The sequence below is a fragment of the Struthio camelus genome, chromosome 18 (genome assembly GCF_040807025.1).
Source record: "Struthio camelus isolate bStrCam1 chromosome 18, bStrCam1.hap1, whole genome shotgun sequence".
In the NCBI taxonomy this organism is placed as follows: domain Eukaryota; kingdom Metazoa; phylum Chordata; class Aves; order Struthioniformes; family Struthionidae; genus Struthio; species Struthio camelus.
Window position 1 is genome coordinate 9,451,865 of NC_090959.1, and position 20,326 is coordinate 9,472,190.

General features: G+C 37.1%; 1 protein-coding gene across 10 annotated transcripts in view; it reads left to right on the forward strand.

The window, feature by feature from the left end:
* STAU1 (staufen double-stranded RNA binding protein 1) overlaps positions 1–20,280 on the forward strand; it is a 34,002-nt gene extending 13,722 nt beyond the window's left edge. For 2 of the 10 annotated variants that reach the window (XM_068911948.1, XM_068911949.1), the window contains exons 4-15: positions 705–861; positions 2,417–2,555; positions 3,320–3,485; positions 8,500–8,598; positions 9,957–10,169; positions 10,731–10,874; positions 11,296–11,442; positions 12,265–12,337; positions 14,957–15,276; positions 16,006–16,128; positions 17,729–17,814; positions 18,482–20,280. In XM_068911948.1, coding sequence (XP_068768049.1) covers positions 705–861; positions 2,417–2,555; positions 3,320–3,485; positions 8,500–8,598; positions 9,957–10,169; positions 10,731–10,874; positions 11,296–11,442; positions 12,265–12,337; positions 14,957–15,276; positions 16,006–16,128; positions 17,729–17,814; positions 18,482–18,569 — 1,755 coding nt within the window. In that variant the 3' untranslated portion in view covers positions 18,570–20,280. Of the gene's footprint in view, positions 1–704; positions 862–2,416; positions 2,556–3,319; positions 3,486–8,499; positions 8,599–9,938; positions 10,170–10,730; positions 10,875–11,295; positions 11,443–12,264; positions 12,338–14,956; positions 15,277–16,005; positions 16,129–17,728; positions 17,815–18,481 lie in introns of all 10 variants that reach the window. The other 8 variants (XM_068911951.1, XM_068911952.1, XM_068911947.1 and 5 more) reach the window with 7 other exon arrangements.
* Positions 20,281–20,326: the final 46 nt, after the last annotated feature.

The window sequence follows — 20,326 nt, forward strand, 5'->3', positions numbered from 1 at the left end:
TTGAAAGAAAAAAGTATCAGAATAACATTCAGAGCCTCTGTTCACTTGCGTTTTCATTCTGATTAAAATTAAACTTCACTTAATTACCAGGGAGACCTTGGCTTGCTGTTATATGATTAATTTGTGAAAATTTAGGGCAATATATATCTTTCCTTATCCCACATACGTACAATGAAGTGCCACAGAGCTTTGCTCTATAATCAAATAGGTTTGTGCACGCCTGTAGGCATGTAGGAGCCCTTATGGCACAACATGACCTTATTATCTATGTTCTACTGAAAAATACAATTAAGAAAAAAAGCGTCAAAGCAATGACTGAGTTATGCAAAATGGAAATGATATAGTCTGAATTTCAAGGCAGCTGTTCAGGATAAGGTTGGCATACCAGCTGTCCATGTAGCTGTCACCTCTGTACACATTACCTCTTTTGTTTTTTAGCCTATATGATCTCGTGTAGAATGATGGAGGACAGTCACTAGCTACAATTTTTGTGAAATTCTTAGTTCAGTAGTTGGGGATGTAGGTGTTCAAAGTGTCTTTGGATTCTAAACAATGTGGTTGGTAATTGAGGATATGGTATTCAAAGCTTTCTTTTAAGTTTTGTATTACTAAAAAAAGTCATTGTTCAATGCAGGAGAATCTAACAAATAATGTGAGTTCTGGTGCAGATCTTAGTCAAACTTGTGGTTTTTTTTTTTAATTAGGTGTTTACAGTGCAGTTGACTCTTGGGGACCAGCACTGGGAAGCTGAAGGAACTAGTATTAAAAAAGCGCAACATGCAGCAGCTGCCAAAGCTTTGGAAGGGACAAAATTCCCTAAACCTACAGCTCGTCCATCTCGTACTGAAGGAAAGAATCCAGGTATATACCAGGACAAACTCATTACTAAAAGAGCCCAGAATCCGACCCTCTGGTTTTGATGTGTATTTTAAAGTTGCGTAAGGATGAATAAACATTGTGTTGCTCATATTTAACAATGGTAGTTGTCAGGTTTTGTGAGAACATAATCTTGATTTAATCTTTGATCATTGTAGGCAACACAAAAATTCGTATTAACAAGTTAAAACTATGGATTATTCCATCAGATCATACTAAGCTCAAAGAACCCACTGTTTAAGTTAGCGTTTTGTATTGTAATGCTTGGTGGAATCCTGGAATAGATGCTTATTTTAACCTTGAAATAAGAATCCTAAATAAAGAATCCAAACCAAAAAAATGCATGGGAAATTTATTCACAGCAAAGAATAATTTTTCACGTGGACAGATAAATGTGTTTAGTAATTCTGACATGAATTTAGAAGATTAATGGCAAAGATTTATTTGTAAATATTAGTGAAAAATAAACTGTTGAATATGTCTTGAGGGATTGAAAAACCTTTGAAATATGCGTCGTTTGTCCTTCTCTAAAGAGAGGTGGTAGTTCATTTGTATAAAAGCAGTTAAGTTGTAGCTAGTTGTGTTTCTGACATTACTAAGATTGCTTATAAGCTATCTTTAAAATGTAAAATTAAATCTAAATTAGCTTCACATGTCAGTTGCACATGGATGAGTGTTTTGCATTTTCCTTTAGTCAATTGAATTTAAAATTAGTAGGGTAGTGTTATAATGCTCACCAGTGGTTAAAACTTACCAAAATACTGGTGGTACAAGAGAGTTTAAATTCTTTCTTCAGAAACACTTCATACAATGAAAAGAGAAAATATTAAAAGTTAGCAACTTTTTCTTTTTGCTGTGAATATCTGTTCCCTAATTTCATCATCTTTTGGTGACTGGCCTATAATAAAATAGTGCTAATAAACACTGGCTTTTCAGCCAGTGGAGCCTGTGTTACTGTTTATGTGACTGTTCTTTCTCAGGTAAGAATAATTAGTTCTTCCTCCACATGGAGGGATCTGCGTGGAAAGAAACGTTTATATCTCTCAATGGCAGCATACCTTCCTTGTTAAAAGCCAAATTGTTGTCTGAAAATGAAGAGTCATAAAGGCTCTTTTTCAGACATTGAATACAAAGAGAAACATTTAGTCATTATCAGTAAACACCAGAAGTAAAGGTATTGCAACATGCCCATTTAATTAATTTTTTTTTTCTCTAGGAAAAGAAACTGTTCTGCAGACCGCTTTGTTAGTCACTTGTAAAACATCAGTGGCTTCACAGTTTTTCAAAAACGAGCAGACTTACCTTTTTGTAACAAGATTTGTCACTTTCGCAGTCATACTAGGCTGCTAGTTTAATATGCATTGCATAGACGTTTTCTTTGTGTTCATTGGCGTTCATATTCAGAACGCATTTACACAAGAATAATGTATATGGCAAAATTTCAGCCCACTTTTCCCTGCTTTCAGGTGGCAATGGAGTTTACTTTTTTGCAGTGTTTTGTGACACTTAGACAACTCTCTCTATTTTCCTATTTATTTAGACAGTGTAACCCCCACAGTGGAGCTAAATGCACTTTGCATGAAGCTGGGAAAGAAACCTGTATACAAACCTATTGATCCTTACACGGGGATGAGATCCACTTACAACTATACTATGAGAGGTGGTACTTATCCTCCACGGTATGTGTTGTTTAATTTTTTGGCATTGTAATCTTTTATTTTTGTACTTCCGCTCTGTTGATCTGAGTGCTCTTTTGATGCTATCTTCTGAATGCTAGCTAAAAATGTAACGTGCCTTAAAGGGATATTCAGCTTGAAATATAGCCAGCTTATGATGTGAAAGGTTTTAATGAGCATACCCCATGAATATCTACATATAATCTACGTGAATATCTATCTATCTGTTTAAAAGATTTTGCTTTGAGGAGGAGGGAGGAAGAAGGGAGCTGAACCCATGATGAAATGCTTTTTGAGAGCATTGTCAAATAGCCAGCTTCACTAAGTGAACAGCTAAAAATATTTCTTCTATTTCCTTTCTGTGGGAAAGACAAAGTGAGGAAAACAGTTTGACAGTTTTCCTAAAACTTACTTTATTTAAATTGCATCTCCAGTTTAAAGAATTTCATTTGAGCATAGGAATTGAGAATTCAAAATGTACTGGACTGCCGGATTTATAAAAGCATGCTTATGCTGTCTTTCGTTGTTCTTCTAGTTGGCTCGAAGTGTGTTCACGCTGTAAAACAAGAAATGTCGATATTCGGTTTCAAAGTCTCTCACTAAAATCTTTTAGACTTTAAATCAAAATTTAGCTTTTTTAATATTAGTGCTTCAGTGCTGAGTTTGATACTGATATCCAAGAGACTCATCCACATATAGCTTACATTTCTAATTGCTTACCTTATAGAGCAAACTATTTTGCTTATTTAAATCTCTGTCTTTTGTAGGTACTTTTACCCATTTCCTGTTGGGCCCTTACTTTATCAAGTTGAGCTTTCAATTGGAGGTCAGCAGTTTCATGGGAAAGGAAGAACAAGACAAGCTGCTAAGCATGATGCAGCTGCTAAAGCACTGAAAGTTCTGCAGAATGAGCCCTTGCCTGAGAAGCCAGAGGTGGGAATTGATCTTAGTATTGTAAGCATAAATTGCTAAGAGAAAGTGAAATATCAATGTAGATTTTTTTCCTTATTGGAAGGAAGACTATAGTTGCAAAATTTAATTCTGTGTAGTAGTGTTGACGATTTGTGTCCAATAGAGACATTTTAATTAAAAAAATCAATGGAAATAGAATTTTCTCAAATTAGGTTATATTAATTCTTTTGCTGTTGTATTTTTCCACAACAGTGCTATAGACATCTGATGGATATGAGCACTGGAAGCATATATAGCAACTAATGTTTTATCAGGTACAGATGACGTAGACACTTCTGAAGACGAGTCTGATCAGGGTATTGGACATTGCCAGTGAGGTTAGAAACAGGGAGTGGAGACTAGGAAAAATAACTTGCAAAGTAGAGAGCCTGAGAACTTGCTGGATACAGAGTCTGGCTATTTGTTGAGAAAGGGAAATGAAGACTAGCAAGGCAAGAAGGCTAACAAGGGGTCTGAGACAGAAAAACTATCTAGGGGCTACCAGGATTGACAGAGCAAGAGGTCCAAGGAGATGTGAAGCCAAAGGAGACTGAGGGAAAAAAAACAAGTGTATTCATGAGAGACAACTTTGCCCAGGTAATGAGGCAAAGATATTGGGTTTGATGGTTAAAGGAGGAGGCCTGCGAGGCTCTGATATTGGTTCAGGTGACGGAAAGCCTTTCTGGAGAAAGGGGAGATGTAGATGATGGAACGATGGAGGCCACCAAGAGTCAAGGGAATACAAAGGCTAATGGGGAAAAGAGTGATGCTGGAAACAGAATCTGAAAGAGCGGAGATTAGTTCTGCACTGAAACCTAGAACTGGTGGTAGGATAAGAGGCTGGTCAGGGACAAGCTGGAGGTATTCAAGCAAAGGAGGTCAAGCCTGAGGGGGACAGTCTGCTTCAGTCCCCTGAATTCCTCAGTACTGTCATTCTGTGTCACTAATATGTTATATCCTCTCCTTGCACTCATCCACATAGAAGATAACTTACTGTCATCAGTCATTTTTCTACCTCAGGCAGCAAAGGTCTGTGCGCTGAACCTAAGGAGACCAACTCTGCAGAAAATCATATGATGACATGTAACTCAATTTTTTTCTGTTCACTTTTTTAGAAAGGTTTATGTGCAAGTGACTTTTTGAATATTTGTAGCGTCATGTTTAAAGTTGGGAAATGTGAGGTCTTCAGCAGAAACACTGTAATTGCCTTTATATGACCATATATTCTTTTCTATATCACGTCATTCAGTGTAAAGGGGATGAATTGAGAGGCAAAGGAAGTAAATCTAGAGCGCTTCTACTTTTTTATTTTATTTTTATTTTTTTAAGGACATGACGAGGGAAATACTATAGTGAATGAGGCAAGAAATTGCAAGAAGAGAGAATTATTTTAAGAATAAAACAGTTGAAAGTTACCTTGGGGGGTTGAATTCTATCGTGACCCCCTGCCACAGAGATGATAGACAAGTCCCTTAAACTAAACTTTGATGTGAAACAGGGGTTGGGAGTGTTGCTGTTGTCTGACTTGTCTACAAACTGAACAATAACAAGTGCAGCTGTGTTTGAGGAGAGCAGTCCTTTGGATGCAAAGTACTGTTATATAAGCACTCCAAAAAGTCAGGTCTTCAGCATTTCAGGTTTGGTACTTGAGTACTAAGTTCATTAATATTTGTGGCTTTCAAATATTAGTGTTGCAGATACCGATGAAGGAATTATTGTCTTCATAACCAGCATTTATTTTTGCAGTGGACACAGATGATAAAATAGGGAATGTTTTCCCACTAAGCGAGCACTGTTCATTCTTGCGTTCAGTGAGGCAACATCCTTGAAGGATACAATAATGTAAGATCATAAGAAATAATATTATAATGCATGTATACAATGGAGGCAAATTAAGGTTGCACAAGCAGACTTAATCTTGATACTTCATACCTGTGGTTTGACGTTGCCAATAATGTTCCTTTTTAATGTAGCTATCTTTGTGTATCGTATAGGTAAGCGTGTGTATGTTTGTGTGTATTTTGTGCGAGTACGCCTGAACTCTTGTATATTTAGTAGCCGTGCTATATGCGTTAGAAGAAATTGTTGAAAAAAATGATTACGCTTTAACGATAAGGAAGACTGTTTCACACGCTTTGAGTGAGACTTGCACTCAGAACGTGAATCCAGAAGCAAGTGACAAGAGAAAGAGATTTTAATAATATATGGCCTCAACTGGGCAAAGCCCTGAGCAACCCGCTTTAATTTTAAAGTTGACTCTACCTTGAGTAGACAGTTGGATTAGGAAACTTCCAAAGGACCCTTCCAAACCTGAATTAATCTGTTTCTAGACTGGAGTTAAGACATGCAGATATGGAGGCAATGCAGGGTTACTTTGCACAATGAAAGACAAAGAAGACAAAGCACAGATTTACCTTTCTAGCCCAAGATTTAGACGAGAATTCTAACTTTTGTCCGAAAACACTAAAATCAGCATTGCTTCTAAGGTTTTGTTTTTTTTTTCTCCAACTCACCTGTTAAACGTCAGCTGCTCTTTACACCGTTGACATGAAAGCAAAGAGTGATAGCCTTATTGAAGTCATGTAGTTCTCATCAGCAGCTCCATTGGTGTTCATGTTTTGTTTATAAGCAGTCTTTGGGGAACTGCATGTTGAAACAGTTCCTAGAAAAGCAGGAATCCCCCTTAAAGGAGTATATTACTTTTAAAATTTGTGTGGGATCTTTTTAGGATATCACTTTTATTTCCTTGTGTGACTCTTCACTTGTTAAAAAGGATTTGAACAGTTTGATGAAAGCTAAGAATAGTAAATGCTTGCATTTGTGGTCTCCTTTTGATTTACAAGCATAGATTCCTTGGGAAGTTTAGCGTATGCACACATGCAAACTATTTTAAAAGCAGAAGACTTCATAGATCATCTGCCTTTAGGTATAGAGGGAGAGAGAAAGAGGGAGAGCGTGTGTGCATATGTGTGATTATCTTTGACTTATAAACTGATCCAGAACTCAAGTACAGGCAAAATAATTTGCAAATAGCTATAGTCTGTTAATTGGTATTTTTCTGTTAACTTACTCAGATAAATACATTTAATAATAAAACTCCCTGCCTTAAACCATATGAGCAGCCTTGGAATGTGTCAAGAGTACACACCATAATACAGCAGATTATTTCATAGTATTTCTTCACTAGTATTCTCTTGAAAGGATTTTAAATGGGAAAAATCTAATCAGATAAAGAGAAGACCTGGCTGGTCATTTTTAGCAAGGAAGGACGTAGGAATTTGTAAGTTGTCTTGAAATACTAGAATAAATCTTAAATTATAAGAAGGGGGAAAAAAAACAGTCGTAATTAAAGCAGTTGTGCTAATGTTTTGAGAGTAAAGGCAGTGACAAGTCATTCCTAGAGATGCTGCTGCTAAACTTTTGTAACGCTTAGACCCTAACAAAATAAGCCCTTAAGAGTTCAAATAATTTTTCTGGGTATGTGATGCTATTCATTTTGAACCAACCACTTGCCTTTGAACTAGGTGTTAGAATTTGATGATGAAGAATTTTGATTCCGATTTTCAATCTTAATTTTGCCAAATACCATCTGCTAAGGTGTTGGTATGTGGTTCTTCTAGTGTAGTCCTCTACGTTTCACATGCGCAGTGCGTTATGCCTGTGGGAGTGGTGCCATCGTGTGGCCTCAGCTTTCGCAAACCTGAAGATTGTGCTATGAACTTGTATAGCTCCAAGTTCGGAGGCTGGATGAGGTAGTGATATTAGAAGATCAGATATATCACATCTTTTCATTCTGAAAAGAATGCTGGGCTGTGTGCGCTCTTCAGGAGCGTTTGTGACTCAGACCTGAAATGCAAGGTCAATCCGTAAGAACAATGTAAAAATCTCTTGGGACTGTGGGAAGGAGTGAAAACCACAGATTAATTTTATTTATTTTCTTCTGGGATTGGAAGAAGTTGCTGTAAGTGTTGAAAAATGAACTATCATGAAAAACAAACTATTCCTTCATGTTTTGATCTAATTTGTTAGTAGCAGAGATTAAGGATGCTTACTAACATCAGAGTGAGTTTTAATCAACGATGCCTCTCTAGCATATTTCTGCTGCTCCAATAAAATATATGAATCACTTTTGTAACCTAATTGCGTAACCACTATTGTGGCCTGATATAATCATTGAAATTATTGCTGTTCTTTTTTATCATAATCTTTCCAATATCACTGCTGGACACTTAGTCTTAAAATGTCTCTGTTGCTGTTACCATGCTTTCTTAGCTCATGTTGTTATCAACATCAGTGAAGACATTTTTGGAATCACAGTCAAAATTTTACCTGGCGATACATAAAAGTGCCTGTAGGTAAGCTCCAGCTGGCACCGCTGTCCTTTCAGCAGGTGTAAGACGTCAGAGACGTACACCATTTGATTTAAGGCAAGTTGTTCATAGTACGTTCTTCTGAGGGACTGTTCAGAGGAGAAAAATCTGTGGATGAAGCACTTGCAAGGGAACATGTCGAAAGACAAGGAGGGCTATGCCAAGGTCTAATTAGCCATCATTTATTCATATCGGTCCCATTCTTAGGCTCTTTATTTTTCCTGCCCTTTCTCTTATCTGATACTGTCTTAGTGCTTTTGGTACAAATGTCCAATCAGCATATGTAAATGGTATTTCACAAAGGTACTTCCATTTGGAAATCAATTCATTTAAAATTTCAGTTTATATTTCTATAAATAGATTTTAAGCCTATTGGCCCTTATTCCATTTATTCTTCATTGTACTGAGCACATGCAAATATGAAGGTTTACTAGCTTTTACACATACACCTTAAATGAGGTACTTAAATTTCAGTTCTGTAGTATGTGTACTGCATTTTTACACATTCATGTAAAACAGCAGTAAAGGTTAGACTACTTAGAAATTTGAGAGTTCAATAAACTGGTTGGATGAATAGAATTCAATTTAATAGGATCTTTATTTTAAATAGAGTATGCTTCTTTTAGGTTAACGGAAAAGAACCAGATGATGAAAATCTCAATAAATCTGAAATAAGCCAAGTTTTTGAGATTGCACTTAAAAGGAACTTGCCTGTGAATTTTGAGGTATGTTTATTTTACAAGCTCTAGATTTGTTTTTACTAGAATATTAAGGATACACAATAATTTAAGTAGCCTCTGCCTCAGATAACCCAAACAACTGACTTTTAACGTGCCTTGTTAGTTGTGAATATACTTTCACCTTTGACAGTCACCATGATTGTCTCAGAGTTTATATGGTGAAGTGAAGGAAAAAAGAAAAGAACACCTGTTAAAATTCACACACTAAAATTATAACAGCTCTGAACAGCTCTGCTGTAATTGTCTGTGCAATCTTTTTTTTTTTTTCAAACTTTATGAAAAATCAGTATTCTAGTCAAGAGACAAAACACAACTCCACATTAATGATTAGCATATTGGAGTACAGAGTCAAGGCAAATGAGTGTAACTCACTCTGAAAGATTATTTATGGAAGTATTTACTTAATTAAGCACTGATGTGGACTACTTGCAAGTTCCAGAATCTTAAATAGGTTTCTTTTCTTGCCATGAGGTGACCTCATGTGCATCTTACTTTCCTTTCCCTTTGGCCTGGCTGCTTGCTGCCTCTTTGCCCCCTCCTTGATCATTTTAGTTATCTTAAATCAATAACTTCCCTAGGAACATCTTTGTTGTACTAAAATATTAATTTATTGTGTTGCCTCCCTGAGCTGGCGTAGTGATGGTTTTATTCAGCTATCTGACTTGTTATAGTAAGAAAATGCAATTGTGTTTAACTAAATTGCTTCTGAAACTGTTCTATGAAATTCTATATGAAGGTTTCAATTATTGCAGATTAGCATGAGCATCACCAGTAAAAATATACTGTCACAAAAAAAGCCAGTTGTGGGTGGAAGTTCTTAATTCATTTTAACTTTTTGACTCTGTTAATATTTTGAAGTATGACGTGTTATGAATGGAGTTAAAGAACAAATCTGTACTAGGCAGCTGTCCCTTAGATATTTCCAGAATTCTTAATTTCTGAATTAAAATGCTGGATCCTGAAGAATTGCTTTTTCTGTATTGATCTGTTAATGTAACATGAATCATTTAATGAGGTGATGTTAACTGGGTGGAGGTACGCATTCATGAACTAGAGCAGTTACATTTTTTTGATTGAAAGAATAAATCAGTAAATTAATAAGATAGATTCATGACTAATATGTAAATATTTACTGTTTGCTGTATATGAACTTTTTAAAGTATATTTTTATTTGGGTTGGATTATTAGAGCGAGTATGATTTACATAGCCGTTTTCTGGATTGTAGCAGAATATATATTACCTTTATCCATAGTTCTTGAAAGAAGTTTGCTATAAACAGTGTGCTCTACCATTTTTAATAAGTGTTTATCACGCTTTCACTCAGTTTTTCCCTCTGAAACAGGTGACCAAGGAAAGTGGTCCTCCCCATATGAAGAGCTTTGTAACCAAGGTGTCAGTTGGAGAATTCATGGGTGAAGGTGAAGGAAAGAGCAAGAAGATCTCTAAGAAAAATGCTGCAATAGCAGTCCTAGAAGAACTGAAAAAATTGCCACCCCTTCCTACAGTTGAGAAAATGAAGCCACGAATCAAAAAGAAAACAAAATCAATAGTGAAGGTAGGAGGCTACTTTAACAGATTGAAACCCAGCTGCTGTAAAATATCAGATGAGAGACATTCCTAAGTCAATTATAAACACTCTTCAGGTGCTAAAGGTCATCAGTCTGGTACTACAAATAAGATGATATTTATTTTGCATCCACTCTAACTGGAGTTCCAACACCATTGTTACAGTAAATTCAGAATCAAAGAGAAACCATATAAAAGAATGGGTGGCATATAAAAATCAAGCTCTGACCTTCAAGCCTTAGACTTTACAGTTTGGGGTTTTGAATTATTCTACTTCTGCAAGTTCTACTGCAAGCCTTACCTTCCTAATATAATCTGATTAAAACCTGCGAAACTCTTACCAGTGGTAGGTTATCTATGGTCAACTATAACAGCAGAGCCAAATAGTTTGAGCATTTTTCTTTGGCTGTGATGGTGTTTCCTTAAGCAGCTTTTGTTTTAGTGTCTCTAAATCCTAGAGATGACTGAGTTTATTGGCACACTGTATTTTGTGTATTAAATCACATATTCACAGAGTGTTGGCTTATTTCCTAAACATTATTCTACTTAGCTGCAAACAAGTCCAGAATATGGTCAAGGAATGAATCCCATTAGCAGACTTGCCCAGATACAGCAGGCCAAGAAAGAGAAGGAACCAGAGTACATGCTCATCACAGAACGTGGTCTTCCAAGGCGCAGGGAATTTGTTATGCAGGTTTGTATGTTAATTTGAGAAATCTAGTTGCTTGGCTTTGTCTTACTTTTTTGACTATCATCATCAGATTGTCACAATAATATACAGAAGCAGAAATAAAGTTGTTTCCCTTCCAGTACGTTAAGAAATCTGCTAAGCCTATAACTTCAGCTTAGAAAACTTACATCCACCATGATACCACTTTTGAGCACTTAAGCTGGTGCCCACGTGTGATGATGAAATACAGACGATTATGCTGTTTCTGTTTATTTTTGTGCTTGGAAGCCAATGATCAATGATAATAAGCAACAGCTTGCTTAGAATAATAATCAGTTGAACTATTAGGTGACTCATGCCATATTTGAGACATGGGTCGCTAATGAGTGAATCCTAATGCCACTCTTATAAGAATTTATGTGTTTTTTCTTCCTGTGTTGTGCAGGTGAAAGTTGGTGTACACACAGCTGAAGGAATGGGCACGAACAAAAAAGTTGCTAAACGCAATGCAGCTGAAAATATGTTGGAACTTCTAGGTTTCAAAGTTCCTCAACCTCAACCTCCAAAGCCAGCATTAAAGACAGAAGAGAAGGTAACGTTCTTTAAGTATCTCCACTCTTTGATACGACAGCCGAAGTTGAGTTGAAACAGCAGCTTTGCAAGGCAGTAACGCTAGAGCAAATTCATACTTTCCCTACCAGCCGGGAAACAGTTGTATTGAGGCAACTGTTCTCTAAATAGTAGTATGTTTTGGTTATATTATGGATTCAATTTATGCAAGTAAATCAAAGCCTCATCAGAAGGCTAAATGAATGTATTTCTTCATCACAGAACGGCTCTGAACCTGTGGTAGTTGTTGTATTTGATCTTGCAAACTTGCAGGCATGTATGTCATATAAGTCTTGGTGGTAACAATAGTTTTATGTAATGTTACTGTTAATTGTAGTCAAAAGTTTAGAATGAGTCTCTTTGGGTCCCTGAGCAGGGAAAGAGCCTTGTGTTCTTTTTCTGTTGATTCAGCAGTTGTCACTGAGGAGTTAAAACAGCAAGACTGTTTTTGGTTTTCCCCTTGTTTGGTATCTGTTCACCTGTATCCTTGAACGTTGCCATCAGCAATGCTAATAACAAATGCTAGTTTAATTATGGTTTATGCTAGTTTATTATGGTATCTAGTTCTCAATATCCGTGTTCTTAGTAGGACTTCACTAGTCTGTAGGTAAATAATTTCAGTCATTCAGTGAATAAGAATCACTGAACTCATGTTATTCTTGACAGCTATGTAATACTTGAGGTTTTTGAATAATGAACTCTTTACTAAAGCTTTGACTAGTCAGGTCAGCTGCATCTTGAAGACTTTAAAACTTCAAAAAAATTTTTAAAGTGATATTGTGCGGGTGTGTTTCACTTCCTTTAGACACCAGTGAAGAAACCAGGTGATGGAAGAAAAGTAACCTTCTTTGAGCCGGGCTCTGAAGAGACTACATCTAGTAAGTGACCTTTTTGAAAGGAGTATAGTCCTTTCAGCGTGTGTAAGATATGCTTCTCAGTCCCATCAGCAGTGTCACTTAAAGCACTGTAATGAGCAGAGGTATGCAGCTGACATCCTGCAAACTGAATCCACCCCCTGGGAGAGTTTAGTTTGCGTCCCAAGGTGCTTATTCCTTCCAGGTCGTATAGTATGACCTGGCTTGCTTGGCTGCCTGGTCAGGGGAGGAAGGAGATAGCTGAGCAAAAAGGAAATGTGTGCTGATGGCTCAGCTGAGCAGTTGGTGGAGGTGCAGCTGCTTCCAGCTGCAGCTTCCCGGCTTGTCACCTGTATCTGAGGGATCTTTAGGCGGGCTTTAATCAGTGTCTAAGGCTTTCTAGGATGAGACTGAATGCTTGGGACTGGGTTTGGCTCTTGTCCAGGGACCAGGGTCCTTAGATCAGCAGCAGAAATGAAACAGGGGCAATTTGTGTGGGGAGAAGGAGAGATCAGCCTTTTGGCTCAGGAGGAAGTTTCTGTGGTATAGGGTGCAAATGAGGCTGGGAGCCAGATTCCCTGGGAACAGCTGGAACTAGCCTTCCAGGTTGGAAGAACTGTTGGTTGCAAGATGGAAGAATGCCCCAGGGGATATGTTTCTCATAGCCAGAGGCAGAGTGTCAATGGGATGGTGGTGCTGAATTTGCTGAGGCAGAGGTACTGTGTCCAGTTCTGGGCTCCCCAGTACAAGAGAGACATGGCACTCCTGGAGAGAGTCCAGCGGAGGGCTACCAAGATGATTAGAGGGCTGGAGCACCTCTCCTAGGAAGAAAGACTGCAAGAGCTGGGCCTGTTCAGCCTGGAGAAGAGAAGACTGAGAGGCGATCTCATAAACGTGTCCAAGTATCTGAAGGGGGAGTGTCAAGAGGATGAGGCCAGCCTCTTCTCCGTGGTGCCCAGCAACAGGACAAGAGGCAACGGGCAGAAACTGAACCACAGGAAGTTCCATCTGAACCTGAGAAAAAACTTCTTCACTGTGAGGGTGACAGAGCATTGGAACAGGTTGCCCAGAGAGGCAGTGGAGTCTCCTTCGCTGGAGATTTTCAAAACCCGTCTGGATGTGATCCTGGGCAATATGCTCTAGGTCACCCTGCTTGAGCAGGGAGGTTGGACTAGATGATCTCCAGAGGTCCCTTCCAACCTAAACGATTCTGTGATTCTGTGAGGTAGCTATGTTAAATTTGGCTGCATCAGCTTACAGATGTCAAGGGAATAACTACAGTATGTCAAAGACAGTGTTTCTGAGATGAAGATGGGCAAAGGAGTCTCTGCTAATTGAAATTAGTCTTTCTAAAGCAGAGTCAGACAAGAAAGGAATGGCCTTGTAGTACAGATCAGCCTCTTCATCTGTGCTCAGTCTCTAATGACTGAGAGCAAGGAACTGTGCCTGCATTTATTTCAGATGGTAGATGGCTATAGTGGTCTGATCTACAGATGACTGGCTGAAAGAAGAAGAAAAAATGAATTTTAAAAAAAAGGTGATCATCAAGCGTACAGAAGTTGGCTTCCTTTAGTGTAAGCTGTTGGAAGTAGGCTTATGGAAAGTTTGTCTATCGCAAATTAATTCTGTTCTGGAAAGTATGTGTCAGGTGCTTATGTGTGCGTTTTTAGAATGATTTTTGTTGTTTAAGTTATAGAGGAGATTGGTCTTTAGTAACGTTTTATTGTATCTCTAAGATCTTAGGTAAACTTCCTGGCTTCTTACTCGGACTTTGTCATCCCTGCTTTGTATCCTTTTTTTTTTTTTTTTTTTTTTTTTTTTTCCATCTACAGATTTTGGCTTTCATCCTTACACTTGTAACAGCTCAGTCCTGCTGAACGTCAATAATCTATTCTGCCATAATACTGATTCCTGTTTTTATTCCAGTGGCACTATCTTCCTCATCTTTCTTCTTAAGCATCTTTCTTACCTCTTTTGAGTTTTTCATGACATTTGTGCTACATGAGTTCCCTGTAAAAAGCTATTGCTATGCCTCTTGAATCTAACTTATGCCACAATGTCAGTAAATTGCTATCAGTTGCTAGTGGTTAGATATTTGAAGTAAACAGTGACTCCTGCTTACTTCATACTGTGCTAGCTTTACGTTTGCTCTTACCTACCTGCTCTGTCTTTTCTCAGTGTACAGTATAAACTCTGTGGACTATCTTGTCACCATCTTTATAATATTTAACAGTGGCTCTGACCATTTTATGGTGTCATTATTTGCTTCTGCAGTTCAAATGATGAAATAAAAGATTCTGAAACCAAAAGGTACATCTAGAATGTGGTTGCAACAGTCTGAGATGTCTGTAAGCTTGACTAACCTGGAGAAATTGCTCCTGGAGGTAAATGTGCTTCTTTGGTAGAAGCAGGTGTTACACTGAATAATTTATTCAATAAGCAAACTCTGTCTTAATGATATGGAATCTCTGACCCCACAAAGGTGAACCAAGTTCACCAAGTTTGTTAGTGTTTCAAACGTCATTTGAAAGAAATCACTTTTTTTTCCCCAAAAGTGGCTGCACTTCATATGCTTTTATGTGCCTGGAAAAGGCCTCATAGAAATAGCTAGTATCTATTTAATCTGTACCTCTCTTGCACCAGGTAATAAAGACGACGAGTTTAGGATGCCTTATCTCAGCCATCAGCAGCTTCCCGCTGGAATTCTTCCCATGGTCCCTGAGGTTGCACAAGCTGTAGGAGCCAATCAAGGACACCACACCAAAGAGTTCAATAGGGCAGCCCCAAATCCTGCCAAGGCTACAGTAACAGCAATGATTGCTAGAGAGCTACTGTATGGTGGTACTTCTCCTACTGCTGAGACCATATTAAAGAATAACAACTCATCAGGCCACGTACCCCACGGACCACTTACTAGGCCCTCTGAGCAGCTGGACTATCTTTCCAATGTTCAAGGAATCCAGGTAAATGTTCAACTTTGCAAGAGTTCTTCCAAGGCCTGTCACTTGTTTTAAAGTTTTTTAGTTCTACTGTTGACTGATTTATTCTGAGGCCGTTTAAGTTGACGTTCATGTAAGCGTTTCACTTCACCTAGGAAGCATACTGAATTTCACAGTTTTTTAATTAAATATTCAAATATGCATACCTCTACTACATCCTCAGCCTTAATTCAGTGCTACTTTGAGTCTATTTGAAGAATGAAATTGAAAGTACTATTTTCTGAGTATTCTCGTGGTGTAGGAGTATAATGTGCACTCAAACTAGGCTGATCTGAATTTAGTTATTTGGAAAATCATTGACGCATTAATATTTGCTGTAAATTGTACATTTTGTGTATAGTTCCTTTAATCAGAATTGCATTTCATTTACTATATTAATACATTAAAGGAGCTCCATGGATTAAAAAGTCTTAATAGGAAAAATTTTAAATGCAGGTAGCTATAATCAGAATACAACTTGCAGCAGCAATCATTTTTATATAGTGACTTTTATTCAGAAGGCTTACAAAGCTCCCATGATTACTCAAAACGTTGCAAGTGAAATAAGGCTTCAAAGTATATGGTTCTGCTGGTTAACAGAGAGAACAAATGTAAATAGGATTTGGCTTCATATATGGGCTGATAGTCTCTAGCAGTTGTGATATATCTCCTTTTATTTCATTAACCGAAAAAAAAATTATTTTCTTTTCTCAGGTTGAATACAAAGACTTTCCAAAAAATAACAAGAATGAGTTTGTATCTCTTATAAACTGTTCCTCTCAGCCACCACTGATCAGCCATGGAATTGGAAAGGATGTAGAATCTTGCCATGATATGGTATGATGACTATTACTGAAATGCTTTCTGTTTGGTCTTCTGTGAGCCAAGGAGCGCAGCTGATAGACCAAGATGTCATATTACATCTGAATAGCAATGAATTAAATACTGTACAATTTTTTTTGCTAATTTTTGTCTAATATATCACCGGTTGCTGAAATAACTGAGGATTAATACTAGAGTCTAATACTGTGTAGCTGTAGACATAACCTTTAAAATGCTTAATATGTGCTCACAGTTTTGGCCTAGACAAAATGCATTTGCTTTATCTTGCTATTAGTTGCTTGAGCACTTAGTAATACTGAGTATGTATAAAAATGAACTTTTAAAATATAAGAACCTGTCACTGCTTTATTTATTCATTTATTTTTTTTAATGGAATGGGCTGATATCTCACTAGGAACTGTAATACTCTTGTTCACGTTACCAGACTTTCTGCTGGAACGGAATCCAGAATGAAAGAAATGCAGTTCACCATTAGATAGCAGGAGACACTGTAAATCTGTTAAACTCCCTTTATAAAGAAGATCTTTTATTAACAGTAGCTGAAATATTTCTTTGTGAAAGAATGAATCTTCTAGCCTGTAAACTGTAAGGGACTTTGTCTTCAGGTCAGTCTATAAAATACCTTGCATATTGTTGGCAATATCTACACAGTCTACTACAATTTAAAAGCATTTAGTTCTTTTGGTATCCAGTGGTGAGCTATGTAGTGACTGCAAAATAGTTAAAATAATAGTTTGCATTATGTAAATGCACTTATAAAAACCTGGTTTTATCGATTTTTGTATGGCATTTTTTGCAGTTATTTTATAATGCTTATATTTTGATAGAGATGTCTTTGATCTGTCTTTGTCACTTCATTTTGACGTTTTCATACCCATCTCTACATCCTGTTGTAAAGAACTCCTGTAAGACTAAGCACACAAGTCAGTGTAATAGGTGAAGGGAAAAGGACTGCTACTTTGAAGGTTAAACATTGCAACTGGGCCTATGCGAGAACCTTCCTCTGTTCAGTTTTTCAACTTTCACTAATGCATGTGCCATAACTAATGGGGGATAGCCTAAAAGGTCAACCTGAAACTGGTCAGAATAAAACTGAAATAGCTTTTCACTTCTCCTAAGGAAGTGGCTTATACTAGCATTAGGCATGTCATATTGACAAAATACTCTTTTAAACAGTCACACGTGCCCTTTCTATATTTAATTTTGAATTCTTGTGTAACTCGTTTCCTTTTTCTGCAAAGGACTTCCTAGTTCCTGTGTATTCTAATGTTCTTTACCTAATCTCGCTACGATTTGAACCTTTACTTAAATTTAGCCTCTTTTTCGATGTTACTAATAGTACTGCGGAGTTAATTTTTCCCCGTTGCTAAAACAAAAGCAATGAGAACCCCTGAGCCACAGCACCATTCTAGAGTTTAATGTAGCAAGATGGAAGTCTACACCATTGTGTTTTTTCACCAGAATTACACATCTTAATAAATATATTACCAAAATTAGAATGTTTACTTTGTTTCAAGTGAGTTTTAGTCCGACTTTCACTAAATAAATTGTATGGACACAAGTTGGATTACTGAATTCGGTCTCTTTTCTTTAGGCTGCGTTGAACATTTTAAAGTTGCTGTCTGAGTTGGACCAACAAACCACAGAGATGCCAAGAACAGGAAATGGACCAATGTCTGTGTGAGTGAAAAGTGAAAAGCAGTTGATTGTGACACAGTGACTTTCCCTTGCATTAATGGAAAGCTGTGACCCTGTGATGTGTTTAAAAACAAACAAAATGTGAGGGCTTTTCTTTACCAGAAAACTTAAAATACCAAGGGTTGTTATCTTCTCGGCAAGGCCGAGAGGGTAGGTTTTATGATCAAGCTCGTAATTTTCACGTGTCAGCTGTAAGTTGCTCGGCTCAGTGCAGAGGCAAGTGGATGAAATGTCCTGGCTATGATGTAATAGGTGATGCCTCTGCTTAAACTAGTTATACGTATTTGTAAGTAGTGCGACTTTTTTCAGGGTGCTTAACTGTTATAGCTGCACCTCTTTTTCTAGAAATCTTCTGTGTGTAAATTGTAAGCGATGTATAGCAGCTTGCTTTCAGCACAAACATGGAGGGTTTGCAAATTATTCCCTTCGGCCAGAAAAAAGAATATTAGTCTGTCGTTACATAATAAGCTACCAAAATAGTGAAGCTAGCAAAGTGCTAAGTTTAAAAAAAAAAAAAAAAAAAAAAAAAGTCCAGTTATGTGTAAACAAATTGTAATATGTACATCCAATCCTGCGTGTCAGGTTTAGAAGCTTCTTGTTGGTGGAAATTGTTTTATCTTCTAAGTAACAAGTGTTTTCTCCTTTGTAGATGTGTGAAACAAGAAATGGAAAGTGACCCTCTTCTCAAACCGGCTAACTCAAACACTTTGGGACAAACACTGGACAGCACTGCCTAAAAAGGCTTTTGACTGGACCCAAACGTGAAAGCACCAGAGAAAATCAAATGCTTCCTATTAATGTAACCTAACTGTTTTAGAGTGCTACAGTCTTTACAACCTACTGTAGTGTCTAAATCATAACCGTTGCTTTTTCTTCAAACAGTGATAAATTTTTAGTTTCATTATGTTGTTTTGATTGAAATGACACTATAAATTTTTCATTTAAAAGTTTCTTAATTGTATCTAGAACAATAGCACAGTTTAGAAACTTTGTCTTCTGAGACTGACATGTTATCTGTGAACTAACTTGGGAAGATCATATCCATGTATGTGGTTATTTTGTTTTTATTGAAATAGCAAAGTTTCACTGGAAACAAATTGTGTGCCCACCGTTTTAAAAAGTCCAATATTTCCACAAACCTAGCTTAATTCGCCAACGGTTGAATGAATTAAAACACTTTAGGAATTTTAAACTTTGTTTGATCATTTTTGGTTAATTTCTTGTTTTCTTGAGCAGGGGTAGGGGAACTTGAATGCAACATGAATTTAAATGATCTCTGATCTATGTTTTAAGGATTGTGTGTATATCTGGCACACAGCTCACTACATTACAGGATATGATCTCAATGTAGTGCATATAAAACTGCAGATTGATTTTCCTTGAGTGCTTTATACTGTTTAATTACATCTCCATGTAGGGCTGAAAAAAATTACCTATGTTTATATATAAACTGTGTTGCTTTTGATGTTGTGTTATTGCGCACTGAACTGTGCGCAATAAAGTTTTTTGCATATGGTCCAGGTAAAGCACGATAGCCTTGCAAGTTAAGTACTGCTTCAGTTCATTGTTTACGCTGGAATTTTTTCTCCCCATGGAATGTAAGTAAAACGTAGTGTTTGTCACCAATAAATGGTAATACTAAATTTTTTTGGTTAATTTATTCTTGTATGCCACTGCAGGGGCTGCTTTTTTATAGGATTTGTAATGCTTGTGATATAGTACGGGCAGTATTGTAAAGCTATGGAGTAACTGTACAATGGTTATCAATAACATATAAATAACTACTATTTAGTAATGTGGAGGATGTGACAAACTGGCAAGGTCAAGGAAATTCAAAAGTAACGTGGGTGCACTTTGTTATTTGTGCCACAATGTGTTAGTGCAACTGTATTAATGGGTGCTTAAACTAAAGTTACGATTCTGAAGAGAAACCTGGCACAACAGGTTGGAGCAATTTCAGAATTTAAGTCTCTACTTTTAAGTTTCCTTGTTTGCTTGTAATTTGAGTCATAACCTTACCTTGCACTTAGTATTTTTTTGGGGGGGGGGGTAGTACTTTAAAAAGGAGACAAATTTCCCTATAGCAACAAAAACTGGCACCATAGACTGACACAAGACAGTGTATCATTTGGATGTGAACTACCTTATATGTATATTTAACTGGTTACCTGTAGCAGCACTTCCTAAACACCTGTTTGCAGTGTGTGCAGTAATTGTCATAGAAAGCAGTTACGGCACACACTGCCTCTCAAAGCTAAATGTCTCGGCCGTTTTATTCGCATTATCAAAAGCAATTGGGCAACACTAACTACATACCAAATTTTATTGAATCAAGTTGTTTTTGATCATTATAAGCGCAAAAAAATTGTAAAGTTTTTTTTTTTTTTTTTACATTTGTAGAACTAAAATGCTGTACATTTGAAAATTAAAAGAAACTTGCTAGGCTGAGGCTTTGTATTGCAAATTCTTACAACTTAGAAAGTACTTAGCAGAC